Source organism: Pollachius pollachius (assembly GCF_949987615.1).
Source record: "Pollachius pollachius genome assembly, chromosome: 19".
Lineage (NCBI taxonomy): Eukaryota > Metazoa > Chordata > Actinopteri > Gadiformes > Gadidae > Pollachius > Pollachius pollachius.
Genome location: NC_136952.1, coordinates 2972362 through 2988360, shown reverse-complemented (window position 1 = coordinate 2988360; position 15999 = coordinate 2972362). Strand labels below are relative to the sequence as shown.

Genomic DNA, 15999 nt, shown 5'->3' with positions numbered 1-15999 from the left:
GGGACGAGGGAGAGTTGAAGAGCGGGGAAGAGAGTCCAGACGACACTGGTGACTGTTGGAGCCTCAGTCCTCCTATCTCAGTCGAATAAGCCATTGATTTATTCTTAAATCATCGCGTATTGTAGGATTCTGGCATTCTGCATTTGTGCTGAAAAATAGGGCTTTTCTATATCATATTTCATATCTCAACGGTAGGGTTGGGAATGAGGAGAGCTCGGTTCTAGTCGTATCCAACTGAAAAGAGCCCACCCCTCCCTTCAGGCCTTCCACCTGTGGTAACATATGACTAACATGTGGTCATGTGTGACTAACATGTGGTCATATGTGACTAACGAGCTGGTCTCATGTGACTAACGAGCTGTTCACATGTGACTTGCATTTAGTAACATGTGACTAACGAGCTGGTCACATGTGACTTAGAAGCGGGTCATAAGTGACTAACGAGCGGGTCACATGTGACTAACGAGCTGGTCACATGTGACTAACACGCTGGTCATATGTGACTAACATCTTACTAATGAGCTGGTAGCATGTGACTTACGAACTGGTAGCATGTGACTAACGAGCTGGTCACATGTGACTATCGAGTAGGTCACATGACTAACGAGCTGGTAGCTTGTGACAAATTGAACGGGTCACATGTACCTGATGGCAGGTTGATCAGAGGGAGAGATCACTAGGTATCAGGTAACTGCAGTGACTCACAGGTTTGATGTCGTTGTTCAGCGAGGCCAGGAAGTCGTTCCTGTGGACTTGCAGCTTCTCCGCCTTCTCCATGTCCACCTCCACCGTGGCACTGGCCTACACACACACACACACACACACACACACACACACACACACACACACACACACACACACACACACACAGCTGTGAATCATGCTGTCGTTTGCATTGCACATCCAAACAGATATTGACAAGGACAATGCGCTCCTCAGAGGATGAAAGGTCAGACAGGTGGAGGGGAGGGGTCATGACTGGAGGGGGGGGGGGGAGAGAGAGAGAGAGAGAGAGAGAGAGAGAGAGAGAGAGAGAGAGAGAGAGAGAGAGAGAGAGAGAGAGAGAGAGAGCGCGAGAGAGAGAGAGAGGAGACGGGCAGTCACACAAGCGTAAAGGTCTCCTGTCTGTCATGCATCATCACCTCACAATATTTAGCATTCTGACTGAGCGTCTGCACACGTGTGTGTAAGGGAGTTTCCCTGCCCTCTGGGGGGCTCGGGTTAGGGGGGTGTCATAAATATAGGGCCTGTTAAGTCCTTTGAGACTGGAACTGGGATTAAGGGCTGTACTAATACCATTTACTTGACGTGTGTGTGTGTGTGTGTGTGCGGGTTGTGTATGTCTGCGTGTATGTGTGTGCGGGTTGCGTATGTCTGCGTGCATGTGTGCGCGTGTTTATGTGAGTTGTGTATGTGTGTGGGATGTGAAGGTTGTGTGTGGAGGGTGAGACCCCGGGGATCTACCCTAGTCACCCCCCCGGGCCCCGCGGCGTACCCCAATCCCCCCCCTCCCCTTGTCGGAACTACCATAGTCCCCCGCCCCCGTGGTCTACTCTAGCCCCTCCCCCCCCGGCGGCGTGTTCTACTCTAGCCCCGCCCCCCTGGCGGCGTGTTCTACTCTAGCCCCGCCCCCCTGGCGGCGTGATCTACTCTAGCCCCGCCCCCCCCCGGCGGCGTGTGGTACTCTAGCCCCGCCCCCCTGGCGGGTGTTCTACTCTAGCCCCGCCCCCCTGGCTGCGTGTTCTACTCTAGCCCCGCCCCCCTGGCTGCGTGTTCTACTCAAGCCCCTCCCCCCCCTGGCTGCATGGTCTACTCTAGCCCCTCCTCCCCCAGCGGCGTGTTCTACTCTAGCCCCGCCCCCCTGGCGGCGTGTTCTACTCTAGCCCCGCCCCCCCGGCGGCGTGTTCTACTCTAGCCCCGCCCCCCTGGCTGCGTGCGGGCCGACCTTGATGTGGCGGTTCATGGCGCTGGACTGCGCGGCCCGCACCAGGCCCTCCAGCTCCGCCCCGCTGTAGTTCTTGGTCTCGGCCGCCAGCTCCTTCACGTCCACGTCCGACGCCAGCAGCTTGAACTCACGCATCTTCGCCGTGTGGATGTTGAGGATCTGGACACGCCCACGCTCGTCAGGCAGGCCTGGGGGGGAGGGGGGGAGAGAGGGGGGTGGGAGGGGAGAGAGAGGGGGGAGGAGGGGGGAGGGAGAGAAGGGGAGAAGAGGGGGGGAGAGAGGGGGGAGAGAAAGGAAGAGAGGGGGGGAGAGAGGGGGAAGTGAAGGGAGAAGAGGGAGAGAAGGGGAGAGAGAGGAGAGAGGGGGGGAGAGAAGTGAGAAGAGGGAGAGAAGGGGAGAGAGAGGAGAGAGGGGGGAGAGAAGTGAGAAGAGGGAGAGGGGGGGAGAGAAGTGAGAAGAGGGAGAGAAGGGGAGGGAGAGGAGAGAGGGGGGGAGAGAAGTGAGAAGAGGGAGAGAAGGGGAGAGATGTCAGGGAGCAGAGAAGGGGAAGAAGAGATGGGAGATTGGGGGAGAGTGGGGGGGAGAAAAGGAGATAGGGGAGAGAAAAACAACAGGGTCAGGACGTGCTTCTGTTTCAAGGCCTGAGACCCTCTGATGAGAACCCTCCAAAAGGGTATGAGGTGAAGCTAAGCGATGCATACAATACCCCAGCGGATGACCGGCATTGATTCAGCTTCTCATTAGCGTAAGATCAGCATACACGTGGCCTTAACTTAAATTTCAGATAAAGAATAAATGAATAAGAAATGTATCTGTAGAATATTCCAGAGTTGCACATTTCCTGGCGGGATCCAACACTCTGTGCTCGGCTGCGGTCGAGGGTCGGATTCTGAGGAGGAGGAGGGAGGCGGTCTGCACTCACCAATCTCCATCTTCACCTCCAGTCTGCCCGGCCTCAAGAGAGCCTCGTCTATCAGGTCCGGCCGGTTGGTCATCCCTGATCACAGACACAGAGAGACAGATAGAGAGAGAGACAGAGAGAGAGAGAGAGAGAGATAGAGAGAGAGACAGAGAGAGATAGAGAGAGAGACAGAGACAGAGACAGAGAGAGAGAGAGAGAGAGAGAGAGAGAGACACACACACACAGAGGGAGAGAAAGACAGAGGGAGAGCGAGAGAGCGAGACAGAGGGAGAGAGAGGGAGAGAGAGAAAGAGAGAGACACACACAGAGAGGGAGAAAGAGACAGATAGAGAGAGAGAGAGAGACAGAGAGAGAGAGATAGACAAAGAGAGACAGATAGGGAGAGAGAGAGAGAGACAGAGACAGAGAGACACAGAGAGGGGGAGAGAGAGAGAGAGAGACAGAGAGGGAGAGAGAGACAGAGACAGAGACAGAGAGAGAGAGAAACACACAGAGAGGGAGAGAGAGAGAGAGACAGAGGGAGAGAGAGAGAGAGACAGAGGGAGAGAGAGAGAGACAGAGAGAGAGACAGAGAGACAGAGAGGGAGAGACAGAGAGACACAGAGGGAGAGAGAGCGAGTTCATGTTGTGTTCATCAGGGTGTGTAGGGTTAGGTGTGTAGGGTTCATCATCACAGTGAGTAAGGGTGTGTGGTATGGGTGTGTGTGTTCCTCACAGTGAGTCAGGGTGTGCGTGGTAGCGGTGTGTGGTAGCGCAGTGTGTGGTAGGGTGTGTGTATGTCGTGGTATGTGTTCATCACAGTGAGTCGGGGTGTGTGTGTTCATCACAGTGAGTAGGGCTGTGTAGGGTAGGGCTGTGTGTTCGTCACAGGGTGTGTGGGGTAGGGGTTGCGTGTGGCAATGGGAGTGTGTGCGTTCATCACAGGGTGTGTGTGTGTGTGTGTGTGTGGGCGGGCTGTGTGTAGAAGTGAGTGTGTGTCTCCTCTCACCGATGACCAGGATGTTGTTAAGCTGCTCCACGCCGTCGATCTTGGACAGCAGCTGGTTGACCACCGTGTCGTGGACGCCCGTGCTGCCCGCCATGCTACCGCGCTGCTTGCAGATGGCGTCGATCTCGTCGAAGATGATGATGTGCAGGCCGCTGTTGGCGCCCAGCTGTGGCGATGGGGACACACAAAGCGTTTACAGAGTATTATTGGATGGATTATGGCTGTTGTCCAACATAAGGTCATGGGAAATGCTGCGTAATAGCAATACATTAGCTTAAGGGGGGAAGGAAACCACTCCAACTCAGCGGAGCACACGAACAGATTTGTTCCCCAACTCGTCCGAGTCTCCCCAAACGTTTCAGATGGCCAACGGTTTGGCCAGTGTGTTCCTCGCTTAAGCAGACTGAGAGGTGAGTCTTAGTTGAGAGTTAAGTCTTAGCTGAAAGGTGAGTCTGAGTTGGGAGGTGAGTCTTGACTGAGAGCTGAGTCTTAGCTGAGAGGTGAGTGTGAGCTGATAGGTGAGTCTTAGCTGAGAGGTGAGTCTTGACTGAGAGGTGAGTCTTAGCTGGGAGGTGAGTCTTGACTGAGAGGTGAGTCTTGACTGAGAGGTGAGTCTTAGCTGAGAGGTGAGTCTTGACTGAGAGGTGAGTCTTAGCTGATGGGTGAGTCTTGACTGAGAGGTGAGTCTTAGCTGAGAGGTGAGCCTTGACTGAGAGGTGAGTCTTAGCTGATGGGTGAGTCTTGACTGAGAGGTGAGTCTTAGCTGATGGGTGAGTCTTGACTGAGAGGTGAGTCTTAGCTGATGGGTGAGTGTTTACTGAGTGGTGAGTCTTAGCTGATGTGTGAGTGTTTACTGAGAGGTGAATCTTAGCTGATGGGTGAGTCTTAGCTGGGAGGTGAGTCTTGACTGAGAGGTGAGTCTTAGCTGGGAGGTGAGTCTTGACTGAGAGGTGAGTCTTAGCTGGGAGGTGAGTCTTGACTGAAAGGTGAGTCTTAGCTGAGAGGTGAGTCTTGACTGAGAGGTGAGCCTTAACTGAGAGGTGAGTCTTAGCTGATAGGTGAGTGTTTACTGAGAGGTGAGTCTTAGCCGGCTGAGAGGGGGAGATGAGGCCTGAAGGAGTCAGGGTGGGGGGTCACCCACCAGCCGTCAGTCTTCATAACTAGCATTTAAAGCAACTTTATTACACAGTGTGTGTGCCAGCGTTTGTGTGCCTGTGTGTCTCAGTATCGCTGTGTGTGTGTGCGTGTTGTCTCGGTATCGCTGTGTGTGTGTGTGTGTGTGTGCCTCGGTATGTGTGTGTATAGTGGTTCTAAGGGGAGGTCAGCGATAACTGGGCCCCTCATTAGGTGGTGAAGAGTGAGACTCCACACTGGTGTCCCATCATGAGGGCCCAACGTCATCACACACACACACACACACACACACACACACACACACACAGACACACACACACACACACACACACACACACACACACACACACACACACACAGGATGGGACCAAATGCATGGTGGCTATGTGTGAGTAAAGGGCAGATCTCTCCACTCCTGCAGAAATTAGCTTTTCTGTTTGGTTAGAGAACAGATGCTATCGCGGGAGAGAAGGAGGGCATTGAGCCATACTGGGAACAGGCTGTGAACAGTCAGGCCAGCACTCCCTTCCCCGTTATCTGATGCGTCCCTGATTGAATCGTTGGGGGGGAAGGTCCAGGGCGACAGAGAGATGCAATGTGATGCAGCACAGGAAGACAAACGTTTGGCTATTCATTTTATGGACCAAATGATTCATCTGAAAGATAATCGTTAGATTAATCGACTATGACAGTAATCATTGGTTGCAGCTCTAAGAATGTATCCATCATGTGAACACAATTAATACCGTGTGTGTGCGTCTCATACTCACTCAGAGATTCAAACTATGACGAGAAACTGGATTAGGTCATCAACGTGAATAATTCAGATGATAACACCTTAAATTTGTCCTTTGTGATTGCAAGTGGGATCCATAAATCTGAAAATGTATCATGGATTTAAGTGGAGTGAGTGAGTGTGTATGTATGTGAGTGAGTGAGTGAGTGAGTGAGTGAGTGAGTGAGTGAGTGAGTGAGTGAGTGAGTGAGTGACCGATTCAGAGAGCGAAAGCAAGTGAGTAAGTCAGAGTGAGTGAGTGGGTGAATGAGTAAGTATGAGAGGGAGAGAGACTCAGTGTTGGAATGAGTGAGTGAGTGACTGTGTGAGTGAGTGAGGAAGAGAGAGTGAGTGAGTGATGGCGAGAGTGATTGATTGTGAGTGAGAATGAGTGACTGCGTGAGTGAGTGAGTGTGTCAGAGAGAGAAAGTGAGTGAGGGAATGAGGGTGTGAGTGAGTGAGTGAGTGAGTGAGTGAGTGAGTGAGTGAGTGAGTCAGTCAGTCAGTCAGTCAGTCAGTCAGTGGGTGTGGGCGAGTGAGTGAGTGAGTGAGTGGGTGTGGGCGAGTGAGTGAGTGAGTGCTCACCCTCTTCTGCTCCTCCTCTGCGTCGGCGAACAGCTTCCTGATGTTGGCCTCTGACTCGCCCACGTACTTGTTGAGGACCTCTGGCCCGTTGACGATCTTGGGCTCGCGGGCGTTCAGCATGTTGCCGATCTGTCGCGCCATCAGCGTCTTACCGCACCCCGGGGGGCCGAAGAGCAGGATGCCCTTCACGTGCTTACAGCCTGAGGGGGGGGGGGGGGTGGGCACAGGGGTCAGCCTCAGCCTCCCTCCCTCCCTCCTCGAGCCGTACAACCAGGGCTCCGCACTAGGGTTTGGATGGGGGGGGGATCTGGTGTCTCCAGACACCCAGGTCTGTCTCTAGACCTACTGACACCCAGGTCTGTCCCTAGACCTACAGACACCCAGGTCTGTCCCTAGACCTACAGACACCCAGGTCTGTCTCCAGACACCCAGGTCTGTCTCCAGGTCTGTCCCTAGACCTACAGACCCCCAGGTCTGTGTCCAGGTCTGTCTCTAGACCTACAGACACCCAGGTCTGTCTCCAGAAACCCAGGTCTGTCTCCAGGTCTGTCCCTAGACCTACAGACGCCCAGGTCTGTCTCTAGACCTACTGACACCCAGGTCTGTCCCTAGACCTACAGACACCCAGGTCTGTCTCTAGACCTACAGACACCCAGGTCTGTCTCCAGGTCTGTCCCTAGACCTACAGACACCCAGGTCTGTCTCCAGGTCTGTCTCTAGACCTACAGACACCCAGGTCTCTCTCTAGACCTACAGACACCCAGGTCTGTCTCCAGGTCTGTCCCTAGACCTACAGACACCCAGGTCTGTCTCCAGGTCTGTCTCTAGACCTACAGACACCCAGGTCTGTCTCTAGACCTACAGACACCCAGGACTCTCTCTAGACCTACAGACACCCAGGTCTGTCCCTAGACCTACAGACACCCAGGTCTGTCTCTAGACCTACAGACACCCAGGTCTGTCCCTAGACCTACAGACACCCAGGTCTGTCTCTAGACCTACAGACACCCAGGTCTGTCTCCAGACACCCAGGACTCTCTCTAGAAACCCAGGTCTGTTTCTTTGCCCAGTCTAATGGAGAGCCCCCCCCCCCCCTCTACCTGGCCCACCCACCCAACCCCCCCTCCAGAGGACCATCTGGGGGGGGGGGTCGTCACGGTGACGACAGGTGGGGGAGCGGGAAAGGTGGGGTCGAAAGATAAGACCAGCCGGAGGGGGGGGGGGGCTACCTTAAAGGGGAGACGAGGTAAGGGGCAGCGAGCCCCCCCTCCCCAACATTTGGTGGGGGGGGGGGGGGGGGGGGGGAGGGAGAACACTGGTGGAGAATACCCTCTCTGTCCGCATTCAAACTAACAGAGACGAGTCCCTTCACACACCCACACACACACACACACACACACACACACACAGGCGGTACTGCGTCACCTTTAGCTCCGCTATCTGTGCTCGCCATCTCATTACGGGGGCCAGGTGGCCACAGCCAGGGGCTCCCCCCTCCCCGCCCAAAGGTCAGCGCATCCAGCGCCGGACACCCCGGGGGGGGGGGGGGCACTTGTGGGTATGTACGTACGGGGATGAGGTTCGAAGTCTGGGTGTGTGTGTGTGTGTTCGCGTGTGTGTGTGTGTGTGTGTGTGCGTGCGTGCGTGCGTTCTTCTCTGTCTTCCTATGTGCGTACAGAGAAAGTAAAGCATTGTGGTGTGTGACGCCCGTGTCGGAGAGTCATGGACTGGCAACCTGGAAAACATCTCCAGCAGGACATTGGCCTACCTGTTCTCCCGTCACTCACCCTGCGGGGTGACTGGTTTCACTGGGGAAGACAACAAGGCCTCTCTCTCTGGGACCGTTTACTCTGCAACTGTGTCCCTATCGAGGACAGCAGTGATTATGGGAGACTACATGAACTGGGACCGAAACCAGTCCTGAGTCCTGAACCCCTGAAGCAAAGAGGACCCCTCACTCTGAGAGAAGTCTGATGGTCTGGTATCCCTGACAACGGTTCTCAGCCCCTCTGATCTGGGCGGTGTCACACAGCGCTGGATTTAGGCTTTAGGTTTGACAGACGGAAACCCAGCAACATGATTGGTTGAGCCCGATGTGTGACAGCCGTCTCACCCATCTGCTCCACGATGTCGGGGGGGAAGACCCGCGAGGCGAAGGCCCGCCTGAAGATGTCGGAGAACTCCTTGTCCAGACCTCCGATGCCCATCCGCTCGAAGTTCCAGTCGGGATTGATGATGGACTGGCGGGATTCCCGCGTCTTGGCCTTCCCTGGAGGAGGAGAGGGAGAGGAGGGGGGAGGAGAGGGGAGGAGGAGAGAGGAGGAAGGAGTGTGGAACAGGAGGGAGGAGGAGAGGAGGAGAAGGAAGAGGAGGGAGGAGGGAGGAGAGAGGAGGAAGGAGTGTGGAACAGGAGGGAGGAGAGGAGGGGGAGGAGAAGGAAGAGGAGAGGAGGTGAAGGAGGTAGGAGGAGGAGGGAGGAATAGGAGGGAGGAAGAGGAGGAGAGGAACAGAAGGGAGGAGGAGAGGAAGGAGGGAGGAAGAGGAGGGAGGAGAGGGAGGAGGAGTTTTAAGAGGAGGGAGACATATTGATTGAAAAAAACTTGTAATTGCTTCTAATAGAGCCTTTAAAAGCTATGGTTCATTATTTGTATTGCATAAAAAACAAGTTACTATTTACTGTAATGCTAAATCCTCTACAGCTTGATTGGTTTTGTCTTTCTTTCCTATGTTCTGGGAATAAGTGGACTATCCCTACAATCAAACTTCAAATCCAGATGGAGAAAGAGATTGACATGGGCATGCTGCCCCCTTGTGGCTGAAACAAATGTCGGCTAATGAAACTGTTCGGAATAATGGTTAATTTAACCAGGCTCCAACGCCTCAGAATCACCCTAATTCCACATGAAATAGATTATGTATCACCCCTCAATATGAATCATCTGAGATACAGGTCGACTAAGGCTGTGTAATTTAACAGTTTAGGCCTTTATGTAGACAATTATGCACGGTCAAATGAAAGCAAAATAAAAGCACAAAATATGCATGCATCGTGTGGTGACATGTTGAGTGTCTGAGAGTGGCTGTTGTGTTGGGAGATTGAGACGCCCTCAGACGGGGGTGAACGTTTTCCGCTCTGCCTGGCATGCCTCACTCACCTATGAGCGTTACGGAAGAGGTGTCAGCCTTCTCGAAGATCACCTGACTGTTGCCATTCAACAAACCGATATCAATCTGCAAGAAGGGCAGAACAGCACCAAATAAGGACACAATCAGGAACATATCGGGACCAAATCAGACCCAAATCCCAATGAGTCAGCCTTTTAATTGGTCTCACCCCCTTGAACAAAAAAAATAAACAAAGAATATTCTTGTGGGATGCTTGGACACAAACGCGAAAGCATGCATTCTGAGGTGTATTTTTATACAAAATATATACCATCATAAAGGTAGTGTCACAGCGTTTCAGTCATTAACTCCTGAGATACTTCTTTAGATTTGATTCCATTTAAAAGAAAAGCAGACAACATTACAGTGAAGAACAGAAAAACACCAACCCTCTACTTCCACATACAGACACTCGTTACTGGCTAGAATAAAGACAGCCACAGCATACAGCAGGCGGCCCTAGCCTCTGCACTCCCCCTGGTGGTCAGGTGAGACAGTGGCGGCTGTGCAGGTACCTTCTGCTTCTTGCCGGAGCTTCCCTCCCCCTTCAGGATGCTGGGGTCCATGGCCTCCATGTTCTTCACCACCAAGGCAAACAGCTTGTCGCTGAAACTGAACGCCAGCTTCAGCCAATCAGAGGGACCGACATCCACGGTTAGGATCCATAGAGTCCATGGTGTATACAAGCACTTTAAAAGATCCTATATATACTGTATATATACACAAACTATATAATTACTTCAATGGTATAATACCTTCATATGAGCATGTACCGTTTACCATTAATATTGAGTCATTGAGCAGAGACTTTACCCCATGTGACTACCGGCGGTAGTAATCAAAGGTGCTAGTAACTGACGATAGTAGCAACTGACGATAGTAGTAACTGACGGTAGTAGTAACTGACAGAGTAACTGACGGTAGTAGCAACTGACGGTAGTAGTAACTGACAGAGTAACTGACGGTAGTAGTAACTGACGGTAGTAGTAACTAACGGTAGCAGTAACTGACGGTAGTAGTAACTGACGGTAGTAGTTACTGACAGACTAACTGACAGACTAACTGATGTGACCGTGGATCTTGATCACCTGCTGGCCGGCGCTGAAGGCCTGGTTGCTGAAGCTCTGGAGGAACTCTGCGGCCATCTTGTCCGAGTCGTAGGGACTGCTGTCCACGTTCTTCTTCTGCAGGAAGTCCACCTCCAGCAGGATCGAGCCCACATACTGACGGCTCTTATCGAACTTATAGCTGGTCACTGATCGAGAAAACCGACAAAAAGAACCTTTTACTTACGATTCTTTCATGATGAACCATGATGTATAATCCTACCAAAATCAAAAAGCTATTTTTTTTATAAACCGTTCTATTGCCAAGTCCCAAAGATAAGCACTTCCAAAAAGTCTTTGAGAAGCAGTAAAGCCCAAACTCCTCTCATGTTCACCCTGTGTGTGCATTAAAACAAACGCTTATGATGGGAGAAATGGAGGTAAAGTAGGATCAACAGTGAACGGGGATCTCAGAGGGCTTTTAGTCTGCTTCTACAACCCTCATCACGTTAGGATCCCCTTAGCGGCTAGGAGGAAGACTTTGGAGAAAATGTTATTGATATCATATAGATTACGTCTGTGGCTCCTGTTGCACTCAGTTCAATTGAAATAGAATTCATTAGAATATAAAAGTACAGAAGCCTTGCTACCAGGCTACCTACATCATCTCTCCATAGACACGATGTCTGCTACAGAAATAATCCAATCATTTGATCCAATAGGTCCAAGATCCGAAACCAACCGTGGATCAATGCTGTAAAGGCATGTTCAAATCAACGGTTGAACCTCCTGAGAAAGAGGTGCAGCCGTGTTCTCCTGCTCAGCTGCTGTCCCCGGTTCCTTCATGATCTGCCTGCTTCTACATGGCCTTGGTCTGTCATCTCTTGTGCTATTCCTACATTGGATGCCATTAGGTTTCTCTTTCAAAAGTGATGCTATGTTAACGAGCAGAGTCATCTCATCATTTAACAAGGACCCCCTGCGGTCGACATCGTCTAAATGAGGAAGAAAGCCTAGCTCACATCTCCGGCGGACTGACTCTCTGCCCAACATGAGAACCTCTAGCCAACGACGGTTTACTGGTCGGGCATAAAGCCTCTTCGCTTCACTGTCCGCCTGTCTCTGGTCACCAGTCCGGGCGCTCTGGGCCGCTTAGGACTTTGTATGTGTTCGGCCCTTCTTCATGTGCCAATGTGCTTCTCTGTAGTACAGAGGATCCCTGGACACCAGCGAGTTCTGTTGCCAGTGCGGATCAAACGGAACTCAGTAGTGCCGGAGCGCTCAGATACACCGAGTAGACTCAGAACCTACACAGATCTGAGTGCACTCAGGTGTGACGGACACACAGATCTGAGTACACTCGGAACACACAGAGATCTGAGTACACTCAGCACACAACGGTCTCTGGGAAACCACCACCTCAGTGTGTCTGCATCGCTCAGTTACAGTCATATGTGATTTGACACTTTACGTTGTTATGGCATTTATGGAAAGTGACGTCATGCCAACAAAGCATGCACATAAAAACATTTAGCATCGATCCCTGTTCGTCAGGAATGACGAGAGCAGAGTGTAGTGGATCTAGAGAGATTCTGAAGCCAGGTTTACAGCGCGTCCATGTCTTACCCTCAACGTCTTGTCCGATAGACAGTCCCGCCCATTTTCTCTAAAAAAAAATAAAGAAAAGGAAAAACTTGAAGCATTCCATTGTACCAGTCATTATTCTCTCTGTTGGGAGCTTTGGCGATGCTATTATACAAACAAACAAAAAGCACAGAAGGGGACAGTGTAAAATGAATATGGTTGCACAGAACAAGGAGTTGCTTTTTATAGGGTGGGGCAGCAAGCACGGACACAGAAGAGCCTCCTTCTCCAGTCAACCCAACATCTCCACTCACACAACAACAACAACAACATCAGACATGGCTGTTACCCTCCTCTGGAACATGGTCTCATTTCACAGCACCTCCCTGTGGCCGTTCATGTCTTTAACGCACACTCTACAGCTGCAGCTCGCTTTGATTCAGCGAATATGGATGCAACATGGGCCCTCGGGCATGCAGTGGCCATCTTGGTTCTCAATGCTAGCTGGGAGGGGTGAACTCATCATTCACCAACCAGCAGGCGCTTAGAACCGAGCTGGCTGTAGGGTGCATGAGGCTCATTGGAGGACCCTTGTGTCCAGCCGGCCTCTGTGGACTCTAGTCCGTCCGTGATTGATTGATTGAAAACTTTGTTGAACAACAATCAACAAGTGTTCAAAGGGATAGAAACACAATAAAGCCCAAAGACTTGTTTATGGTCCTTAGACCCTGCGGCACGTGTAGCTGGTGAAATAAGACCACGAGAAGAGGTTACGGGGGTTACCTGATGGCTGTGGCAGCTGCCAAGATTAGAGACGCAAGGAGAGCAGGCAGAGACAGAGTAAGAAGAAGAGACACGAGAGGACTGTGAGCGGTGGGACAGAGGAGCAGAGAGGTCCTGCAGTCCAGAGGAACACGACGCTCTCAAGACCTGTGGTGTGCTGGACTACTTTGATATTTCATATACATTATAGATGATTCAATTAGTATTACTACGATATATTTACTGTATTTATATTATAAAAAGGGAGAAACACTTATTATTATGGTTATCAGGTTATGAGGTAAAGTCATTAAAAGTGTTGACATAACAATAAGTAGCATTTTACCATTCAAACAAACTACCAAATTTTCTGCAATAATTGTGATTCAGTTTGTATTTAATCCATTCCCACTTTGTTGTCTTCATAAAGCACATTTTGTCAGATGTTTTGCATTCTTATGCGACCCTGTTCCCACGGAAACCTGGTTGCCACGGCAGCAGCGGGCCACTGTACCCCCACTGTAACCCGGTTGCCACGGCAGCAGCAGCAGGCCTACCTGGGGGAGGCTGAAGGCGATGGTTCCCACGACGACGCTGGGGTGGGTCTTCAGGGTGAAGACGTACTTGTGGGTCACGTTGCGGACCAAGACGTGCCTGCAGGGAGATCACAGTGAGTCCAGATACCTCATCCCGGGGTCATCTGAGAGCTATAAGGCTGGTTCGGGATGGAGGACACACAATGAGTCCAGATACCTCATCCCGGGGTCATCTGAGAGCTATAAGGCTGGTTCGGGATGGAGGACACACAATGAGTCCAGATACCTCATCCCGGGGTCATCTGAGAGCTATAGGGCTGGTTCGTGATGAAGATACTCCAGCAATACAGTGGGGAGATTTGTAACTTTTTTATCAAGTAAAATCAACCTAGACATAGCTCCGCAATCTGCCTTCATTCCTTGAAGTAGGGGTAAGGTTGCGTTCCATGCAGGCATTCATAATCAATGAGTTTGAGTACATGTTCACACAGCTCTGAAAAAAGCCTCCAAAATAAATAATCTTGTTCATCCATTCAGCAGAGGCGTTCGGACGAAGCGAGGCGCCCTATGCATGTGGAGAGCGGGTGTGTGTTTGACCCCCGGGATACAGAGCAGTTGGGGGGGGTACCAGGAGGAACCAGGAGGAACCAGGAGGGACCAGGAGGAACCACGAGGAACCAGGAGGAACCAGGAGGGCGACGGGATGTTGGCCTCTTTCTAATGCATACAACGATTCTACACAAACAAACAGAAACTAACATGTACACACACCCACACGCACACGCACGCGCACACACACACACACACACACACACACACACACACACACACACACACACACACACACACACACACACACACACACAGGATCCAACCCACTGTTCGAACTGTTGTTCCTTATCGCTGATGACAGCGCAGTTACTCAGGGACAGCTCGTCTGTGGGGCATTTCGCCGCTTGCATGTTCTGAAGACAAAAGAAACACAACAGGCCCTGGGTCAGGTCAGGCTGAGGTGCTGGAGGACTCTGAGTAACACAACAGAGGCACAAGAAATCCATCACGCTCCAGTCCGGTTTGAACCGTCTCCGTTACAGGAGTGTACAAAGGATTTGAGAAACATTCGCATTACTCCAGGAAAAGCGTACATCGACAACTCAGATGCTCATTGCAAAAGGCACCACTGAAACAAAGGCAACACACACACACACACAGACACACACACACACACACACAGAGACACAGACACTTTATTGGGCTTTGATCAGCAGACTGGGAGAAGGCGTTCTCATGATGTCGTCTCTGCCCTCCTCGTTACCCTGCAGCCGTCCCTAGCGGTTCACCCCTCCAACAGTCTACGTGTCCTCACTTCAGGACGGAGGAGGTCCTCCTGGAAGGGGTGGATCGTAGTCCCTTGAGGTTAACCCCTCCATCAGATTACTTCAATTAAGAAGGAGGTCCTCGTGGGAGAGGTGGATCAGGATCCCTAGAAGATGTTTATCCACCTCCACCAGGAAGTCCCACTGCTGCTTATTGACAACATGTCCCGTAACTTCTGGCTAAAAGAGTCGTCATCACCTTCACTTCTACTATTGCTGTTTATTTGGCTGATGGGAAACTGTCTCCTGAACCACTGTACACAGCGAGTTCCATCTTTTCTTAAAAGCTACTGCAGAGCACCCATTAAATATATATACATTACAGACATATACATATTATTATTCCAGCGTGCAGTCTGAAGAGTAAATACTCTTCTTCTCCTTGTATGGTTCATCTGATCCAGTAAAGGCTTTTCCAACATGAATTTGACATGGAAAAATCGGTATTCATAAAGTTTGTCTTGGTGTTAACAACTCAAACCTGTCTACACTATAGTGAGCCAGACACACACACACACACACACACACACACACACACACACACACACACAGCAGACTGTGTTTACATCGTCAACAATCCACCAAACTTATAACGATTAAACAGTGCTGCTTATTTTATTATTGATACATCTTACCACTCTTGCATTGTGTTTTAATGTATCTGCTACTGTGTAGGGGGATATTTTAATGCTATTTATTTTGCTGCTGTCTCAGAGCATTGACTCAACTCTGAACAACCTGTCAAACTAACTAAACTGAGTGTTTCACTGCTCATCTGACCGGTAACACCTCCCATGCAGCTGTTAGCACTGGTTAAAGTGAGTCAAGGTGATGTAAAGTGAGGTTAAGTGAACAGTCATGAGACTCTCTCTCGTTTCCGGGCTGATTTGAATGACGTCTCATTCACAGACCAATGTTGGAGCCCTAAGGGTAAGTGCTCCCTGCCCTTAACTTAACCTCACACTGCTTGTTAAGAGGTTATTTTGTACATGAGATGTTATTTTAACTCACCCGGCCCGCCATCTCTGAACTCTTGGTGTTTAAATCCAAGTGTAGAAAAACGCGACGTTGACAGAACAACGCGTACGACCTCTCTGGGCGGGGCCTTGAGTGCTGACGTCATCACGCACACAACGTGAACGCCAACTGCCTCTCTGGGCGGGGCATCGACTGGTGGCGTT

General features: G+C 51.1%; 1 protein-coding gene across 1 annotated transcript in view; it reads right to left on the bottom strand.

The window, feature by feature from the left end:
* Positions 1-15916, bottom strand: part of LOC307090125 (vesicle-fusing ATPase-like) — a 24283-nt gene extending 8367 nt beyond the window's left edge. Inside the window, exons 1-13 of the mRNA XM_079756673.1 lie at positions 15830-15916; positions 14322-14407; positions 13464-13560; positions 12187-12226; positions 10603-10769; positions 10030-10137; positions 9505-9580; positions 8463-8618; positions 6350-6549; positions 3856-4021; positions 2868-2942; positions 1946-2133; positions 706-801 (exon numbers count right to left, since the gene is read on the bottom strand). Coding sequence (XP_079612799.1) covers positions 706-801; positions 1946-2133; positions 2868-2942; positions 3856-4021; positions 6350-6549; positions 8463-8618; positions 9505-9580; positions 10030-10137; positions 10603-10769; positions 12187-12226; positions 13464-13560; positions 14322-14407; positions 15830-15841 — 1467 coding nt within the window. The 5' untranslated portion in view covers positions 15842-15916. The remainder of the gene's footprint in view (positions 1-705; positions 802-1945; positions 2134-2867; positions 2943-3855; positions 4022-6349; positions 6550-8462; positions 8619-9504; positions 9581-10029; positions 10138-10602; positions 10770-12186; positions 12227-13463; positions 13561-14321; positions 14408-15829) is intronic.
* Positions 15917-15999: the final 83 nt, after the last annotated feature.